Raw genomic sequence first — 16,364 nt, forward strand, 5'->3', positions numbered from 1 at the left:
ACAATGCTTGTCTGTTTTTTTCAGCTGTGTTGTGGGGCAACTCCCACGTTGTAAGGTCTCATCAAATCCAGAATCAATGGATGAATGCATTAATGTAATCTCAAAGATTCGCAGTGAAACTAAGCCATTGCCGCTGAAAGGGTCCAAGCACAGGGTGCAAAGATTATTGCCCCAATTCCACACTCCGGGCTACTTGTACCAGGAACCACCCTGCCCCCTCCACTGGAACGACCACGCTGCGCATCCCAGGGAGGCTCGCCTCCTCTGGCGGCCCAGCTTCCCTTTCTCCTCGCGACTTTCTGTCCAAGGGACAGGCCGTGAGATTAGGACTCAGCTCTGGCCCCTTCCGGATCCGCCAACGCCAAGCTCTAGAAACGCGCGCGCGGAGGTGGGGTGGGCGAGTGGATTGGGCTTCAAAAGGAGCCTCCACATGGGGGCGCTGGAAGGGCGCGGGAGAGACTGAAACAGGGTCTCTGTGGCGTCCTCCGGGCTGGGGAACCCAGAGAGCCAGCGCCCCCGGTCCCCTTCCCGTTCCGGCCCGCCCCGCCCCTGCCCCGGCTTGCGTTTGCGTTCTCAGCCGCAGGGAAAGAGGCCGATCAGGCTCCGGGCTCCGCGGCTTCACAGCTGGACGGCCTCGCCCGAGGCACCCAGCCTCCCCGAGCCGGCCGGTAAAGTGGGGATAGTCTTTCCACCTCCTTTGGACGCAGTCGGCGCTCAGGAAACGTCAGCTTCCTGCCCGCATCCCGCCCTCGGCTCGTGTTTCCCTCTTCCTAGCTGTCCTCCCTCCTGCGTCCTTTCCTCTCTCGGCTCCGCAATCTTAGCCAAACCGCAGCCTTTAACAATCGTGCGCGCCCACCCGGCGCCCGGGCAGCCTCGCCGCGGCCGCGACTCACCTCGCGGCCCGCCCGCCCCCGGCGCTGCCTCCGCCCCAGCCCCGCGCTCTGCCAGCTCCAGAGGCCTCGGCCCGGCTCAGCAGCGGCTCCCCAACCCCCCGCCGGGCCGCGAGGATCGGGCGAGGAGGGACCCGCAGGCCAGGGAAGTGCCCGGGTGGCCGAGGGCACCGGGCGGGGCGGCGGGCTCGGCAGCCCGGCCGAGAGCGCCAGCCTGACCGCAGCCCGAGGGCAAAGCTGCAAATAGCCGCGGTTTCCAGCTGGTGCCCGGCCTCCCTCCCAGCCTTCCGGACCTTCGGGATTTTCTCTCCCTTCTTCCTGCCGCCCTCTCCTCTACCCTGTGACCCCTGCCCCCTCCCCGCTGTGCCCCCACCACACTCTGTCAAACTGGGGCCAGGAGACCAGCGCTAAGGTCCAGGGTTCCAGAGGTAGAATAATCACAAAACTTAAGTTAGGACTAACTCAACTCATGCTATGTGCAAGTCACTGAGCTGAGCTCTTTAAGGATGGGCATTCATAAAACACTTACCACCACCAGATGAGGGTTGGCTCCAATTTGCAGATGGAGAAATTGAAGCTCAGAGAGGGCCCTTGGGTCCTAAGGTCACTGGGTTTCAACCTGCAGAATGGGAAGCCATCTCCCCTGTCTACAGGTGAATGCTGTTACTCTGCCTCCAGCCATGGACTGCTTGCTCTTGTGGGAAAGTGGAAAGCAGCTGACCAGGGACCGGGGATGCTAGTCAACCAGTAATTCTCAGTGTAACCTAGACCAAGCCCAACCTGCTGGCTTGTGAAATCCAGTGTCAGTTTCCACGTCTGTAAAGTGAAGGGGCCATTCATCTCTGTACGGAAAAACTTGTTAACAAAAGTGGAGAACCAAAGTGGACTGTAAGTTATTAAGTGCCCTGCCCGTGGGAAAGTTGGCTGGGGGCTGTGTAGATTCAGACCCACAAACTAGGGTTGACTAGGTCAGAAGGGGCTGAGCTGGGGAACCTGCATTTTAGCAAATGCAGGGATTCTGAAGCCATCAGGGTTTTGGGGGGGGTTGTTTTCATTTTAGCTGCTCTGTGTCTTCATTGTGGTGCCTGGACTCTCTGTTGCTATATGCTGGCTTCGCTAGTTGTGGCACTCAGACTTTTCTTGTTACGGAGATTGGGCTCTAGAGAGCAGATTCAGTAGTCGTGGCGCGGGCTTAGTTGCCCCAAAGCATGTGGGATCTTAGTTGCTTGACCAGGGATCAAACCCGTGTCCCCTGCATTGGAAGTAGGCTTCTCAACCACTGGACCACCAAGAAGTCCCTAAACTATCAGGTTGGGATTCACCAAGGAGATTCCTGAAAAGGAGAGAAAGTAACGTGGCCTTGCCTAAACCTCCACATTTGCCCTTATAACATCTCTGCCTTCACTGGCCTGGGCGTGGAGTGATTGCATGTTTCTTAAGGACCCACTGTGTGCCAAGCACACATATATCACAGCCCCACTCTCAGAGCGCTCGTGGCATAATAGAGCAGCGTGGCAGGGCTGTCTTCAGCCCAACTGACCCTGTGGGAGAAATGGAGCCAGACACCTTCGTGCAGGGGGTGAAGCTTCATGCCAGGCTGTACTGCACAATGAGAGAGCGAGGGCCAGGTTCTGCCTGCACTCCCCCGGTCAGCAGCCTCCTCAGCGCAGGACACGACCTGCTCAGCCTCTGACCACGTCCTGTGCAGAGCTGTGAGAGATATGAGTGGGAGACATTGGGAAAGCCCAGGAAAGGGGCCAGTTAATTCTTGCTGGAGTCAGGAAAGAGAAAAACTCTACTGGGGGTGACCACTAAGCAGACCTTTAACAAGTGGGAGTTTACCACGTGGAAAAGGAAGTCCAGGCAGAGAAACAGCTAAGGACAGTGTGTAGGGGCGGGGAATCTTATCCTGTATGGGAACAGGTGGGGAAGCTGTCTGCAGGCAAGAAATGGGCAGACTGAGGGCATGGAGCACAGCCTTCTCTCCCCTCCACCTCTTGCTGGCACAAGCAAACTGAATGCAGCTTATCTGCCAACCAGAGTTCTTCTTTCCTAGAGGCTGTGAGATGCTGTTGGGCAGGGACAGTGCCTTATTCATCTTCTGTCGCCCAGTGCCTCACCCAGCGTCTATAATAGTTAATGGGTATTAAATATTTACCATCATGCACTGTGCTAAGTGCCCCACATGCATTATCTAATTTCATCCTCAAACAACTTTGGAAATACGTGCTATTAATAATCTCATTTTACTGATGAGGATTCTAAGTAACATGCCTAAGGTCACACAGCTATTTAGTGAGGGCCCTGGGGATGGAATTCACAGCTCTCCGACCACAGGACCCTTGTTCTATATCTGTTGGACTAAGTGGAGAAGGGTTCTGAATTCCATGCTAGGGAGCTTGACCTTTACACCATGGGCAATGGGGAGACACTGGACGGTTGTAAGCAGGGAGAGACGGGTCAGGTTAGGGCTTTGAAAAGACCACTTTGACAGCAGTGGGAAGATATTTTAGAGCTGATGACATTTGAGCAAGAGGCCATTTTTCTGGCAAATCCCAATTCCTCCTTGTATTTTTTTTAAGTCTTACCTTATCTCTTAGGGCAAGACTTATACGCACAGTACATCATGCAAAATGCTGGACTGGATGAAGCATAAGCTGGAACCAAGATTGCAGGGAGAAATATCAGTAACCTCAGATATGCGGATAAGTAACCTCAGATATGCGGATAACACCACCCTTATGGCAGAAAGCAAAGAGGCACTGAAGAGCCTCTTGATGAAGGTGAAAGAGGAGAATGAAAAAGCTGGCTCAAAACTCAACATTCGGAAAACAAAGATCATGGCATCAGGTCCCATCACTTCACGGCAAATAGATAGGGAAACAATGGAAACAGTGACAGACTTTATTTTCTTGGGTTCCAAAATCATTGCAGATGGTGACTGCAGCCATGAAATTAAAAGATGTTTGCTCCTTGGAAGAAAAGCTATGACAAACTTAGCCAGAGGCATTATTTTGCTGACAAAGGTCTGTCTAGTCAAAGCTATGGTTTTACCAGTAATCATATATGGATGTGAGAGTTGGACTATAAAGAAAGCTGAGTGCCGAAGAATTGATCCTTTTGAACTGTGGTATTGGAGAAGACTCTTAAGAGTCCCTTGGACACCAAGGAGACCAAATCAGTCAGTCCTAAAGGAAATCAGTCCTGAATATTCATTGAAAGGACTGATGCTGAAGCTGAAGCTCCAATACTTTGACCACTTGATGTGAAGAACTGACTCACTGGAAAAGACCCTGATGCTGGGAAAGATTGAAAGCAGGAGGAGAAGGGGATGACAGAGGATGAAATGGTTGGATGGCATCACTGACTTGATGGACATGAGTTTGAGCAAGCTCTGGGAGTTGGTGATGGATAGGGAAGCCTAGCGTGCTGCAGTCATGGAGTCTCAAAGAGTCAGACAGGACTGAGCAACTGAACTAAACTGATCTCTTAGGGCAAGACATGGCAGGGAATGCCAAGGAAGGGGTGCAGTGACAGGAAAGGGAGACTAGTGGTAGAATACTAAGTTCTGGGGAGAGGCCTCTCCTACAGGGGAAGGAAGAAACCAGGCAGTTCTCCCTCTCCATTTCCAAGATGCCAAGGCCCCCTCGGGGCTTCTAGTCAGGAAGCCAAAAGCACTAGGCCCTACACACTGCCCCATTGTGCACCTGCCTCCTGGGGGAATGCGGCCAAAGGTAAGGTGGTGTTGCAACAAAGATCAGCTGCTGGGGGCGGCAGTGGAGGAGGCCTGGTCCCTTCTCTGGGCAGCTCATGATATCACTGGCTTTTCCAGCAAGTGGGGTGGGGAGTTACAGGAAATGGCCTGGGGCATCAGATAAGCTGAAGAAAGAGGCCGAGTAGCTGGAAAGACGGAACAGGTGGAGCTTCCCCCACCTGCTGAGAGGAGCCAGAGAGAGGACCAAGCCTGCTTGAGGCAGTCTTTGGGCTGAGGGGTCCCCTAGGGTCCCAAGATGCTGCTCTGCGTCACCTTGCTTCTCCTCCTGGGGCTGTCTGCATGCACTGTGGCAGGTGACAAGGAACTGGCAGTCAATGCTGAAGTTGGCTCCTGGGTGGCTGTGACCCTGGAGGTAGGTATCTTTGGGGAAAGCAGGGCATGATAGCAAGAGAGCAGGCTGTACACTGCACGGTAGGGTGTCTGCCTCCCCTCTCTGGGCATGTTCAAGGCTGTTGCCCCTGGCCTGATAGACCTCCAAAGAGATGCAAGCGTATTTTGTTGTTGTTCAGTCGCTCAGTCCTGTCCGACTCTTTACAACCCCATGGACTGCAGCATGTCAGGCTTCCCTGTCCTTCACCATCTCCCAGAGCTTGCTCAAACTCATGTTCATCAAGTCGGTGATGCCATCCAACCATCTCATCCTCTGTCATCCCCTTCTCCTCCTGCCTTCAATCTTTCCCAGCATCAGGGTCTTTTCCAGTGAGTCAGTTCTTCACATCAGGTAGTCAAAGTATTGGAGCTTCAGCTTCAGCATCAGTCCTTCCAATGAATATTCAGGACTGATTTCCTTTAGGATTGACTGATTTGGTCTCCTTGCTGTCCAAGGGACTCTCAAGAGTCTTCTCCAATACCACAGTTCAAAAGGATCAATTTTTTGGCGCTCAGCCTTCTTTATAGTCCAACTCTCACATCCATACATGACTACTGGAAAAACCATAGCTTTGACTAGACAGAACTTTGTCAGCAAAATAATGTCTCTGCTTCTTAATATGCTGAGTTTGTCATACCTTTTCTTCCAAGGAGCAAGCATCTTTTAATTTCATGGCTGCGGTCACCATCTGCAGTGATTTTGGAGCCCAAGAAAATAAAGTCTGTCACTGTTATCTATTTGCCATGAAGTGATGGGACCCAATGCCATGAACTTTGTTTTCGAATGTTGAGTTTTGAGCCAGCTTTTTCATTCTCCTCTTTCACCTTCATCAAGAGGCTCTTCAGTGCCTCTTCACTTTCTGCCATAAGGGTGGTGTTATCCGCATATCTGAGGTTACTGATATTTCTCCCTGCAATCCTGACTCCAGCTTGTGCTTCATCCAGTCTGGCATTTCCCATGATGTACTCTGCATATAAGTTAAGTAAGCAGGGTGACAATATGCAGCCTTGACATACTCCTTTCCCAATTTGGAACCAGTCTATTGTTCCATGTCCGGTTCTAACTGTTGCTTCTTGACCTGCATACAGGTTTCTCAGGAGGCAGATAAGGTGGCCTGGTATTCCCATCTCTTTAAGAATTTTCCACAGTTTGTTGTGATCCACACAGTCAAAGGTTTTAGCGTAGTCAACGAAGCAGAAGTAGATGCTTTTCTGGAATCCTCTTACTTTTTCTATGATCCAATGGATGTTTGCAATTTGATCTCTGGTTCCTCTGCCTTTTCTAAATCCAGCTTAAACATCTGGAAGTTCTCGGTTCACATACTGTTGAAGCCTAACTTGGAGAATTTTGAGCATTACTTTGCTAGCATGTGACATTAGTGTAGTTGTGCGGTAATTTGAACATTCTTTGGAATTGCCTTTCTTGGGATTGGAACGAAAACTTTTTCCAGTCCTATGGCAACTGCTGAGTTTTTCCAAATTTTCTGGCATATTGAGTGCAGCACTTTCACAGCATCATCTTTTAGGATTTGAAATATCTCAACTGGAATTCCATCACCTCCACTAGCTTTGTTCATAGTCCTAAGGCCCACTTGACTTCGCATTGCAGGATGTCTGGCTCTAGGTGAGTGATCACACCATCATGGTTACTGGGTTGTTAAGATTTCTTTTGTATAGTTCTTCTGTTTATTCTTACCACCTCTTCCTAGTATCTTCTTCTGTTAGGTCCATACTGTTTCTGTCCTTTATTTTGCCCATCTTTGTGTGAAATGTTCCCTTGGTATCTCTAATTTTCTTGAAAAGATGTCTAGTCTTTCCCATTCTATTGTTTTCCTCTATTTGCATTGATCACTTAAGAAGGCTTTCTTATCTCTCCTTGCTATTCTCTGGTCTCTGCATTCAGATGGATATATCTTTCCTTTTCTCCTTTGCCCTTTGCTTCTCTTCTTTTCTCGGCTATTTGTAAGGACTCCTCAGACAACTATTTTGCCTTTTTTTTTGCATTTCTTTTTCTTGGGGATGGTTTTGATCACCGCCTCCTATACAATGTGAACCTCCGTCCATAGTTCTTCAGGCACTCTATCAGATCTAATCCTTTGAATCTATTTGTCACGTCACCTGTATAATTGTAAGGGATTTGATTTATCTCATACCTGAATGGCCTAGTGATATATGGAATTAACAGTGTGTTCATGCTTCATTTAACAAACTTATTTAACATATACATGTTCCTGATACTGTCCTAAATGCCTCATAAATATTAACCCATTTAATCCTCATCTGCACCTTGTGGGAAAAGCACCATTTCTATCCCCATATCACAGATAGGGAAACTGAAGCATAGAAAGGTCAAGCAGTGCGTCCAATATTACACAGCGTCAAAAGCACAACTGTACACCTTGCCCAATGTCTTAATCTGTGTATCTGTGCCTCGGAGGACATTGTCCAGCACATCCTTTCAAGCGGGTCAACTTGGAGTGGGATCACTGTTTTGTCTCATGTGTAGAAACTTATTCCCTGACAAGTAGTGGTTTGATTGCCAGCCTCTCCTACTAAGCTGACCTGAGTGCTGTCACTGGGAAGAAATCTCACAGCTAGAGACACAGTGTCTGTGCCCCACCCCATCTAGTCAGAGAGACAAAGATCCTGGCCTCGGAGGTTCCCATCAGACAGGGGCACGAGGCCAGTGGACTAGTGTGTCTCTAGTGCTCAGGGAAAGCCTCCGGGAGGGCAGATGGGACAGGGCTGGGCCTGCTCCCCCTAATCCGGGGACAGTGAGGACACTGGGGCTGCAGGACAAGCCATCAAGTAACAGCTATGCCTGGTGGCTTTCCTTCTGGTGGGCTTCCTTCCTGGTTTGTCTGAACGTGGAAGTGTGTGCCTTTGAGAAGACAGCAGGCTGAGGAGATAAAGGTTCAAGTCTCAGCTTCTCCACTGACTCTGTGTGACCTGGGGACATCAGTTTCCTCACTTGTAAAATGGGAGGGGGGGAAAGATGGCCCCCAAGGTTTTCTTTCCAGCTCTGACTTGGAGTCTGTGCCCATCAGGGGACATGGCCCAGGCGCTGGGAAGCTGTGTAATAGGGACCACTCTACACGGTTACGTGGGAAACATCATCGATGTCAACCAGTGCCTCGTGGGGCTTTCCATGCTGCAGCTGCATCTGAAGCTTCTTCTTGGCTCACTCTCATTTAACATCCCTCTACTTCCCAAGACACAGAATTTGGGATATAGGAACCATCTCATCTGAATGAGGAATGATGCCTCTGTTAGGGATGACCTGATTTTCTCCCTTGCTCTCAGGACTCCCAGTTAGCCCTGGAGCTGGGGATTTGAGTTAAAGGGGTAAGAAGAGCTTCTGGTCAGGGCAAGAGTCCTTCCTGAGTAAAAGACACCTCCCAACGGGCCCCAGAAACCTAATGGGTGGGAGAAAAGAAAAAAACATTCTGTCCAGCTTGCATTTGAAGACTGCCTTTTACCAAGGCAAAGTGCTTTTCATAAGCTTTTCAGAAATGGGTCCAAATCTCCAAAGACACTTTTCCGGTTCCTGGCCAGGCTAGATGACTCCAGCCTGAGACAGCTGCCCCAGCCATTGATGTCCTGGAGAAGAGACAGACTGGAAGTGACTGAATTAGTCCAAGGCTTAGAAAACAATCCACTCCTGATCCCAAAAGCTGGGATAAGCTGGGAGAGCCGAGGGGGTTTCCACTTCACCCCAGCCAGGTCCCTGCTTGTCCCTGAAGCTTCAGGGCTGCCCCTGGGGAAACTGGGAATGGAAGAGCCCGTGACCCAACCCCGTGTTACTCTAGGGCTCTGGTCACCTGTCTCACCCTTCCTGGAAAAGGAATCCCCATCCTCTTCCCTATTCCCAGACTATCAGAGAAAGGGCCTTTCGTTCACCATCCTGCATCCCATACATGCTGAGCTCCTGTGTGTACCAGGCACTGTGCCAGGTATTGGGGATACAAAGACATGAAGATGGTCTAATGACTGTCACCCACTATCACTTTCTCCACTAGCAAGCATCGCTCAGTCTCAGCAGAGCCAAGCAGGCCCTTCATCAGAGGCTCCAGGGAAGGAGAGGCCGTTGGCCAAGGTCACAAAGGTTAATGGAGAAATGAGAACTTAAATCTATAGTCCTTGGTCCAGAACTTTTACCCCACCAGCTGAAGGATGAGGGACTTCCCTGGTGGCTTAGAGGGTAAAGCATTCACCTGCAATGTGGGAGACCCGGGTTCAATCCCTGAGTTGGGAAGATCCTCTGGGGGAAGATCCCCTGGAGAAGGAAACGGCAACCCACTCCAGTACTCTTGCCTGGAAAATCCCATAGATGGAGGAGCCTAGGAGGCTGCAGTCCATGGGGTCACAAAGAGTCGGACACGACTGAGTGACTTCACTTTGAGCTGAAGGATGAAAATGTCTTTGCCTGAGGGAGTGGCCTCTGCCCCAGGCCACATGCCATGAGAGGCCCAGGTTAAATCCAGGACGATGAGGGGAGTGCCAGAGGGAGAGAGAAGAGCAGGAGTCTAGAGTCAGACTGAGTTTGGATTCTGACTCTACCACTTCCTGTATGACCTTGGACAAGTCACCTAATCACAAACCTGTGTCCCCATCTGTAGATGGATATTTCACATGGTGGTTGTGAAGCGTAAATGAGATTATGCCTGGAGTGTCTGAGCCTTTGAGTTAGATGACCTGGGTTCGAGGCTGGCTTCATCTCACATCCTGACTGGTAATCCCTCTGAGCCTTAGTTTCCATCTGTAAAATGGAGACCCAAATAGTACTTTCTTTATGTGGTTTTGGTAAGGATTGTGTTAATATATGAAAGTGCTTAGGAACACTTTAACGTTAGCCATTTATTACTGCTGTTATTATTTGCAGTATTGTATAAAATGTGAGGAGATCAATGCCAGCGCAGAGCATGGGTTATTGTTATTGTTCAGACTGTTTTGTTGTCAGCCTGCCCTCAACTCTAAGGAACTCTCTGCTTCTTCAGGAAGATGTCATCCCCAGCATCCTGCTTCAACTCCGGGACGTGAAGAAGGGGAAAGCAAGCCAGTTCTTTGGGCTAATGGGGAAGCAGGTAGGAGGTGAGTGACAGATGTGGGCGGACACCCAGGGACAAAGGCTTCTGGGTGGGTTCTGTTACCCCAAACAGAGGCCCTAACTTAAAGCCCAGGACTCAGCATCCCTTACTCCAGTCCAATAGTGATCACTCACGCTATGGAATGGGATACAGTGTCCATATCAATTGTTATCCAAATCAGGACATTTCAGAGAGTGTTAATTATGCCAGGCAACAGGTAAAACCACTCCAGCACCTGGGGAGTGCAGTGACCCTAAGGGTGGGGACAAATATTTTGCACCCTGCTGGTGCCCTTCCTTCAGTACTGTGGAGGTCTATGGAGAGAGGTGGTAGAACTTGAGATCTGCCTCTGATGTGAGTAAACCCAAAGACTAAGCTTTCTGTGAAATTCTGTTTGGTTCAAGTAGAATTATTAAAATGAATCTATGTTCCCTGAGGGCACTCTCGACATGAAATCTGTATCCTGGGAGGACAAAGAGGAAAAAAGTCTGAACAGAGAGCAGTTTTCTTATTGACAACTAAATTTTTAAAAGTGGTTTTTGTGAGGATATGAAAAAACTGGCACTTACATACACTTTAATACACTGTCCATTTGGAGGACATTTTGGCAATATCCATCAAAGTTGGCAACATGCATACCTTCTGATAGGTTCGCTTCAGGAAATCCATCAAATAGAAATGCTATTGCTACATAAGCCCTGAGGTATGTGTGCCAAATAGCAAGAATGTGAAAATAACCTAAAAACTATCAATGGGGGGGGATAATAAAAATATATTAGACACATCCATGGCCTTTTTTTTTTTTTTTTTTTTGGCTGTGCTGAGTCTTGGTTGCAGCACTTGGACTTTTCTAGTTGTAGCATGGGCCTAGTTAGTTACCCTGTACCATGTGGGATCTTAGTTCCCCAACCAGGGATCGACCCTGAGTCCCCTGGATTGGAAGGTGAATTCTTAACCACTGGACCACCAGGGAAGTCTGGCACATCCATAGCCTTTGTGGCCATTGAAGTGGATGAGGCAGATCTGTGGAAAGATACAGATTTCCAAGATATTGGCTAAGTGGAAAAAGCAAGTTATGTAACAATATATAAGATACGAGCCTACATGTTTAAAAAAATCACTGCATACTTACACACACACACACACATGAAAACATAGGGAGAGTTCCAGAAGGATAAATATCAAACTGTCACCAGTGTTTTACATCTAGGATAGAAGTGAAGGTGAGGGAGAGCAAAAGTTAAGGGGGAGTTTTACTACACTAAACTCTACCTTACCACTTGATAGTGGGCATTTATTCAGAAACTGCTTTTGTAACTTTAAAAAACACATTTAAAAATAGAGAAAATCTTCCTGCTACATGCACCATAAAATAAAAGAGAAAATTAACTTGTGACCAAACTTTGGCCTCAGTTTCTTCCACAAAATGAGTTTTGGCCTGGGCCATTTCAGAGATCTCTTTCAAATCCAGAAACCCAGGAAGCAGGAGGTGGGGGTATACGGGAAATATTTACTGAACGCTGTGCTCACTTGTGGTTAAATCTCCTAATATCTCCTTTATCACCAGCAGGGAAACTAAGGTTCACATAGGCTAAGTACTTTCCCAAGGACGCCTGACTAGCACCAGGCAGACTCCACAGTATGCACACTTCCCACTACCCTAAACTGCCTCCTACCCAGATGTATCTGGTGCGGCCCAGTCACACCAGGACAACAGGGGGTGACCAGAGTCCCCAAAGACCCACCAAAGGCATGGATCCCAAAGAGCCATGAGCTGTTTCATCTCACTGGGCCCCCAGGGAAGCAGTGCAACCCTTATTTCTTCTCTTTCCCCTAGGAATACCTCCCATCCAGTCAGACGGAACAGGTAAGTGTTATCTACACCTTCCCCCCACATGCTCCCTGGGGAAGACCGAGTTGTCAGGGAGGTGAGGGAGATGCTCTGGCCAGAGTGCACAGGCTGGCATTGTTGAGGGTGGGGCCAGAGTGGTTTGGCTGCATAGGCTTCCTGGTTGGTTCCTTGGAGAGGTGGTCTGTGTGCGCCGAGGGAGCAGCTGCAAGGATGAGGAGATGGCGATGAATCCAGTTCTGCCAAAGGTACAAAATTACCATGGGTCTAAAGCCTAGAGTTGAAGAAACCATCAATCCAGAAGGACCTTAAAATTGAAAACCCTAACCCTGTCTTCATGGCCTGGGCATGGCGCCCTCCTTGGCATACTGCCCTGCACTGTTCTGCTGGGTCACATGGCTGGTGTCCTGAGAGTAAAATCCACCCCACGGGCAGGTAAAAGTCTGCCATCTCCTGTCCCCACAGTTTCTATTAGAGGCGCTTATGAAGTATTTGTGGAAGGAAGGGCAGAAGGGAGGGAAAATGGAAGAGAAAGAGGAAGGAATCAATGAATGAATCAGTGAATGAAGAACCTCAGTTCCTAGAGAAATTACTCTATTCCTGAGTCCCCAGTTCTGGTCCTGTCTTTTTTGGTTCCCAAGACAGTCTTCCTCTGCTTCACTTTCTTTCTTCTCTGTCTCCTCTCTTCATCACAAGGGTATCAGCGAGAACCAGTGGTCCAGGGGCGAGGAGGAGCAACTACAGAAGGTAGGTGACAGCTTCTCCACCAGCACACACAGGCACATTCTGCTCCCCACTCTCAGGGCCAGCTGAAGCCACCGAGAATGCTGTGTGGTTCTCCAGACCCTGGAACACGCCCCTTATTCCCTAATTGTTAGAGAGTCTTAGGTATTTTCCGTCTTCAACAACCTAAATAAAGGCAATATCACTCTGGGAGGGGTTATCAGCTGACGCTTTCTGGCCTGGGCCACAACCACAAAGGCGTTCAAGGGGATGTTCAATAAATAAACAAGAAGGTAAGTGAATCAGTAGGTAAGTGACTCAGGCTGTAGAAAGATTCAGAGCTCAGGCTAGCAAGCTCAAGAGAAAGGGCATGGGGTGACATAGCTGAGCAGACACCAAGCTCGTCTGCTTCCTTAATCCTGACTCTCCCCCCAGAGCTGCAGACCTGTGGGCCCCTCTCTAGCTTCCCTGATAGAACACCTGCTCCTTCCAACAGAGGCTCTTGGGAATCAAGGTGGGAAAGTTCTCTATATTCCCCCCAAGAGTTTTTCCCAAGTGTTTGAGCCATTTCATTTGAAGGGCCATGGAAGTCACCCCAGTGCCAACATGGAAATGCACGTCCCTCCATGCAAAGCGCTGGCAGGAACCTTAGAGATCATCATTTTTCAGGGATGGAAACAATTTGCCCAAAGTCACACGGTGAACTGTTAACAGAGCCAGGACTAAACACCGTCTCCTGCTCCCTAGTCCGGGCACTTCATGGGACCCTCAGAGGGCCATTGGAATTTTAAGTGCTGGATTACCACTCCCTTTCTTTAGAGAGGATTAGTGAGGGTTGGCTCATCCACTATCTAGAGGCATTTATGATTGAAAAACGGAAGCTCTGCCAGATTAACCTGGAATTTGATTGCCCTAAATAACTACAGTTGGAGAAACCTGAATTGGGCAAATGGAGGGCCTTGAGTGGACGACCAGGGAAGGCCTCCAAGGGTGGAGGCAGCAGCAAGGCTCCCCTAACCACTGCTTATGTGCAGCACTCTTCCCAGGCAAAGAGGCTGAGAACCACGGGTCAGAGTGAGAGCCCCCAGCCCCGCCTCCCAGAGGACGAAACCCCTCTCCTTACCTGGATGTGGCAGCCAACCAGCCGACCAGGCCAGCCCTCTGCTCCGTGTCTTCTGTGCTCGTGTGTCCCTCCCACCACGCTGAACTCACTGGGCTCCTCCCAGGACTCTCGGTCTCAAGCAGCAGTCGTGCACAAGTGTGCTGTTGTCACCTCTGAAAGCTAGTGAATGACCCCACACACTCGGACCTCACTGCATAGCAGGAGTCGTCCCACTGATACCTTCCTACCCCCGTTTCTCTCAATCCTGTGCCCATAACACAGCAAGTGTTCAATAAACCAATGAAGAGCGAATGATTTCTTCTCTGGTGCAGGGCAGCGGACAGGGATGACCTGGGCTCAACACCCTGCCCAGGGGCCTGGCGTGTCAGCAGCCAGGAGACCTCTTCCAGAGTTGTAAAGGGAAACACTAAATAGCCCTGGTCCTCTGAGGTGGGAAAACGGGCTTGGGACACAGGTAGCCCGTGCCTACCCACCATCATAACCTCAAGGACCCAAACCCATGTGTCCTTGGACTTGGAGAATTGGGGCCCAGGTCCTTCATCAATTCTCGTGTATGAGGTGGCCCCTCAACTGATCGCTCTGTTTTGAGGTCACAGGCAGCTAGTCATTTGAAGAGCTCTAGAGTAAGGGAAAAGGCCACACCTCAGGGAGGTGACAGGGGGCCACTGTCCTGGCCCAGCTGTGGTCCTGGGAGGTGGCTCACTGTGACAACCCCACGTGACGAAGAGAGGGCTGAAGATTTTATTCCCATGTTTGAAGCTGGAGACATTCAAGCTTCGGCTGAAGCCGCTGACCATTCAGTAAGTTCCCTCCTTGGGCTGGCACTTTGCTGGGCCCTCAGGCGGGACCGGGAGCAGGGAGGGAGACTGGAATTTGTCCTTGAAGAACTAAGGAACAAAGAGGGCAGAAGCAATGTACTCACTCAAGGCAGCCCTTGCTCTCCAACAACTCGTTTCACACCCATCACATCCCCTCAAGCTGGTGTCTGCACATGCCATTCTCCCATGCTGGTGAATTCTTACTCAGAGGTCCCAACCCCGCAACTACTCATTCACTCCCTCCACCGAGTTCCTGCAGCACTTTGCACATTCTTCCACTGCAGAACTCATATCTGACATATCTCAACAACAGGGTTTGTCAAGTACACAGACCGCTTCTTAATTGTCTTTACCCCCGTGCCAATAGAGCTCAGAGGTCCTTGGAGAGGGTTTTCACGAAGGACTCACGGAGAATGCATGGTCCTCATGCTCAGCTTTTGACCTGCAGCCCCACGACAAACTGCTTTCGTTGGCTCAGGTCTACAGACGGCACTGCCGCACACCCTGCTGTGGGCCAGAAACCTGGGAGTGACTCCCCAGCCCTCACTGCCCCCTCTAAACACCTCCCCGTAGTTAGTCATTCTTGAAAATATACCTAAATTCTTCTTGCCACTCTTACTACACTTATTCACAGGAGGTACTATCTTCCCTTGCCTAGGGGGCAGCAGCCTCCGGAACAGGCATCCGTGCTTCCCACCTTACTGTTCTCCATCCAGAGCAGGACCTTTTAACATGGTGGGCCTGTCCATCCCCTACTGGCCACAGTTCAGTTTCCTAGGTCAACCTGACATTCTTGTTGGGGCCTTTAAGGCCCTGTGCTCCTTGATCCTCATCCCCCATCCCCCCTCAGCCACTACCAGACATTCTCTCAGACCCTTAGGCACACCAGAGGCTCGCCAGCTTTTGTGATCTGCCCACGCCCCCCTCCCCAGCCAATTGGCTAACCCAATCATCTATGCAAGCTCCCTTCTCAGTCAGGGCTTCCTGAATAACCAAGCTCAGCTAGTTCTCTCGTTATGCTTACCCAACACCTGTCCTTTGCCCTTCAGGGCACTAATCACAATTAGGAATTTAATGCTCATCTTCTCCAGGAGACCAAGTTCTACTCTTCTGTGTACAAATGAATGACTGAATATATTAGGCACTCTAAAAGACAAGTTACCTCCACAAGTATTATCGTCAATCTGCACCGGAAATCCCAGAGCCAGGATTTGAGGGAAGGTCCTTCACTCCAAGCACATTTGACCCCTACAATGACTTGGTCTCTGCCACAATTACAGACATGTCTCAGGCAGAAAAATAAGGAAGTCTTCACAAGGAATTCCTTTTTAGTTCGGCCATTTCAGTAAGTACCAAAGAAACATCTAAATGTCTGCCCCCACAGCATACTGGTCTCCAGAGAATCCTTCCAGACCATTTTAGGAAACGTTACATTCTGTCTCCGTGGAAAATCCCGAGAGGTTCTGAGACGCCCTGAACTCAAGAAACATATCAATATGCAACTGCAACTGTTTTCCAAGTTTGACTACAGTGCCCATTTTACCTGTAATACTTCACTTGGGGGAATGCTGACATGGAGGCTTCCCAAATGAAAACAGGAAAAGACTAATCCAGCTGTATGTGGAGGCTGTGTAGGGGAATGATGAAAACTACCCAGGTGGAGTCCACTTATGGAAACTTGAAAGCCAAGATAAATGGGAACTTAATCCAAGACTGGGAAGCCACATGAA

At 49.7% G+C, this 16,364-nt stretch overlaps 1 protein-coding gene across 1 annotated transcript; it reads left to right on the forward strand.

Moving 5' to 3' along the window:
* The first annotated feature begins 683 nt into the window (after positions 1–683).
* On the forward strand, positions 684–13,877 carry TAC4 (tachykinin precursor 4). The gene is made up of 6 exons (XM_070389706.1): positions 684–1,778; positions 3,491–5,017; positions 10,032–10,125; positions 11,959–11,988; positions 12,667–12,717; positions 13,740–13,877. Exons 2-6 carry the CDS (start codon positions 4,901–4,903, stop codon positions 13,769–13,771), a joined length of 324 nt encoding a protein of 107 aa, XP_070245807.1. The 5' UTR covers positions 684–1,778; positions 3,491–4,900; the 3' UTR covers positions 13,772–13,877.
* Positions 13,878–16,364: the final 2,487 nt, after the last annotated feature.

Source organism: Bos mutus, chromosome 19, assembly GCF_027580195.1.
Source record: "Bos mutus isolate GX-2022 chromosome 19, NWIPB_WYAK_1.1, whole genome shotgun sequence".
Classification (NCBI taxonomy): Eukaryota; Metazoa; Chordata; class Mammalia; order Artiodactyla; family Bovidae; genus Bos; species Bos mutus.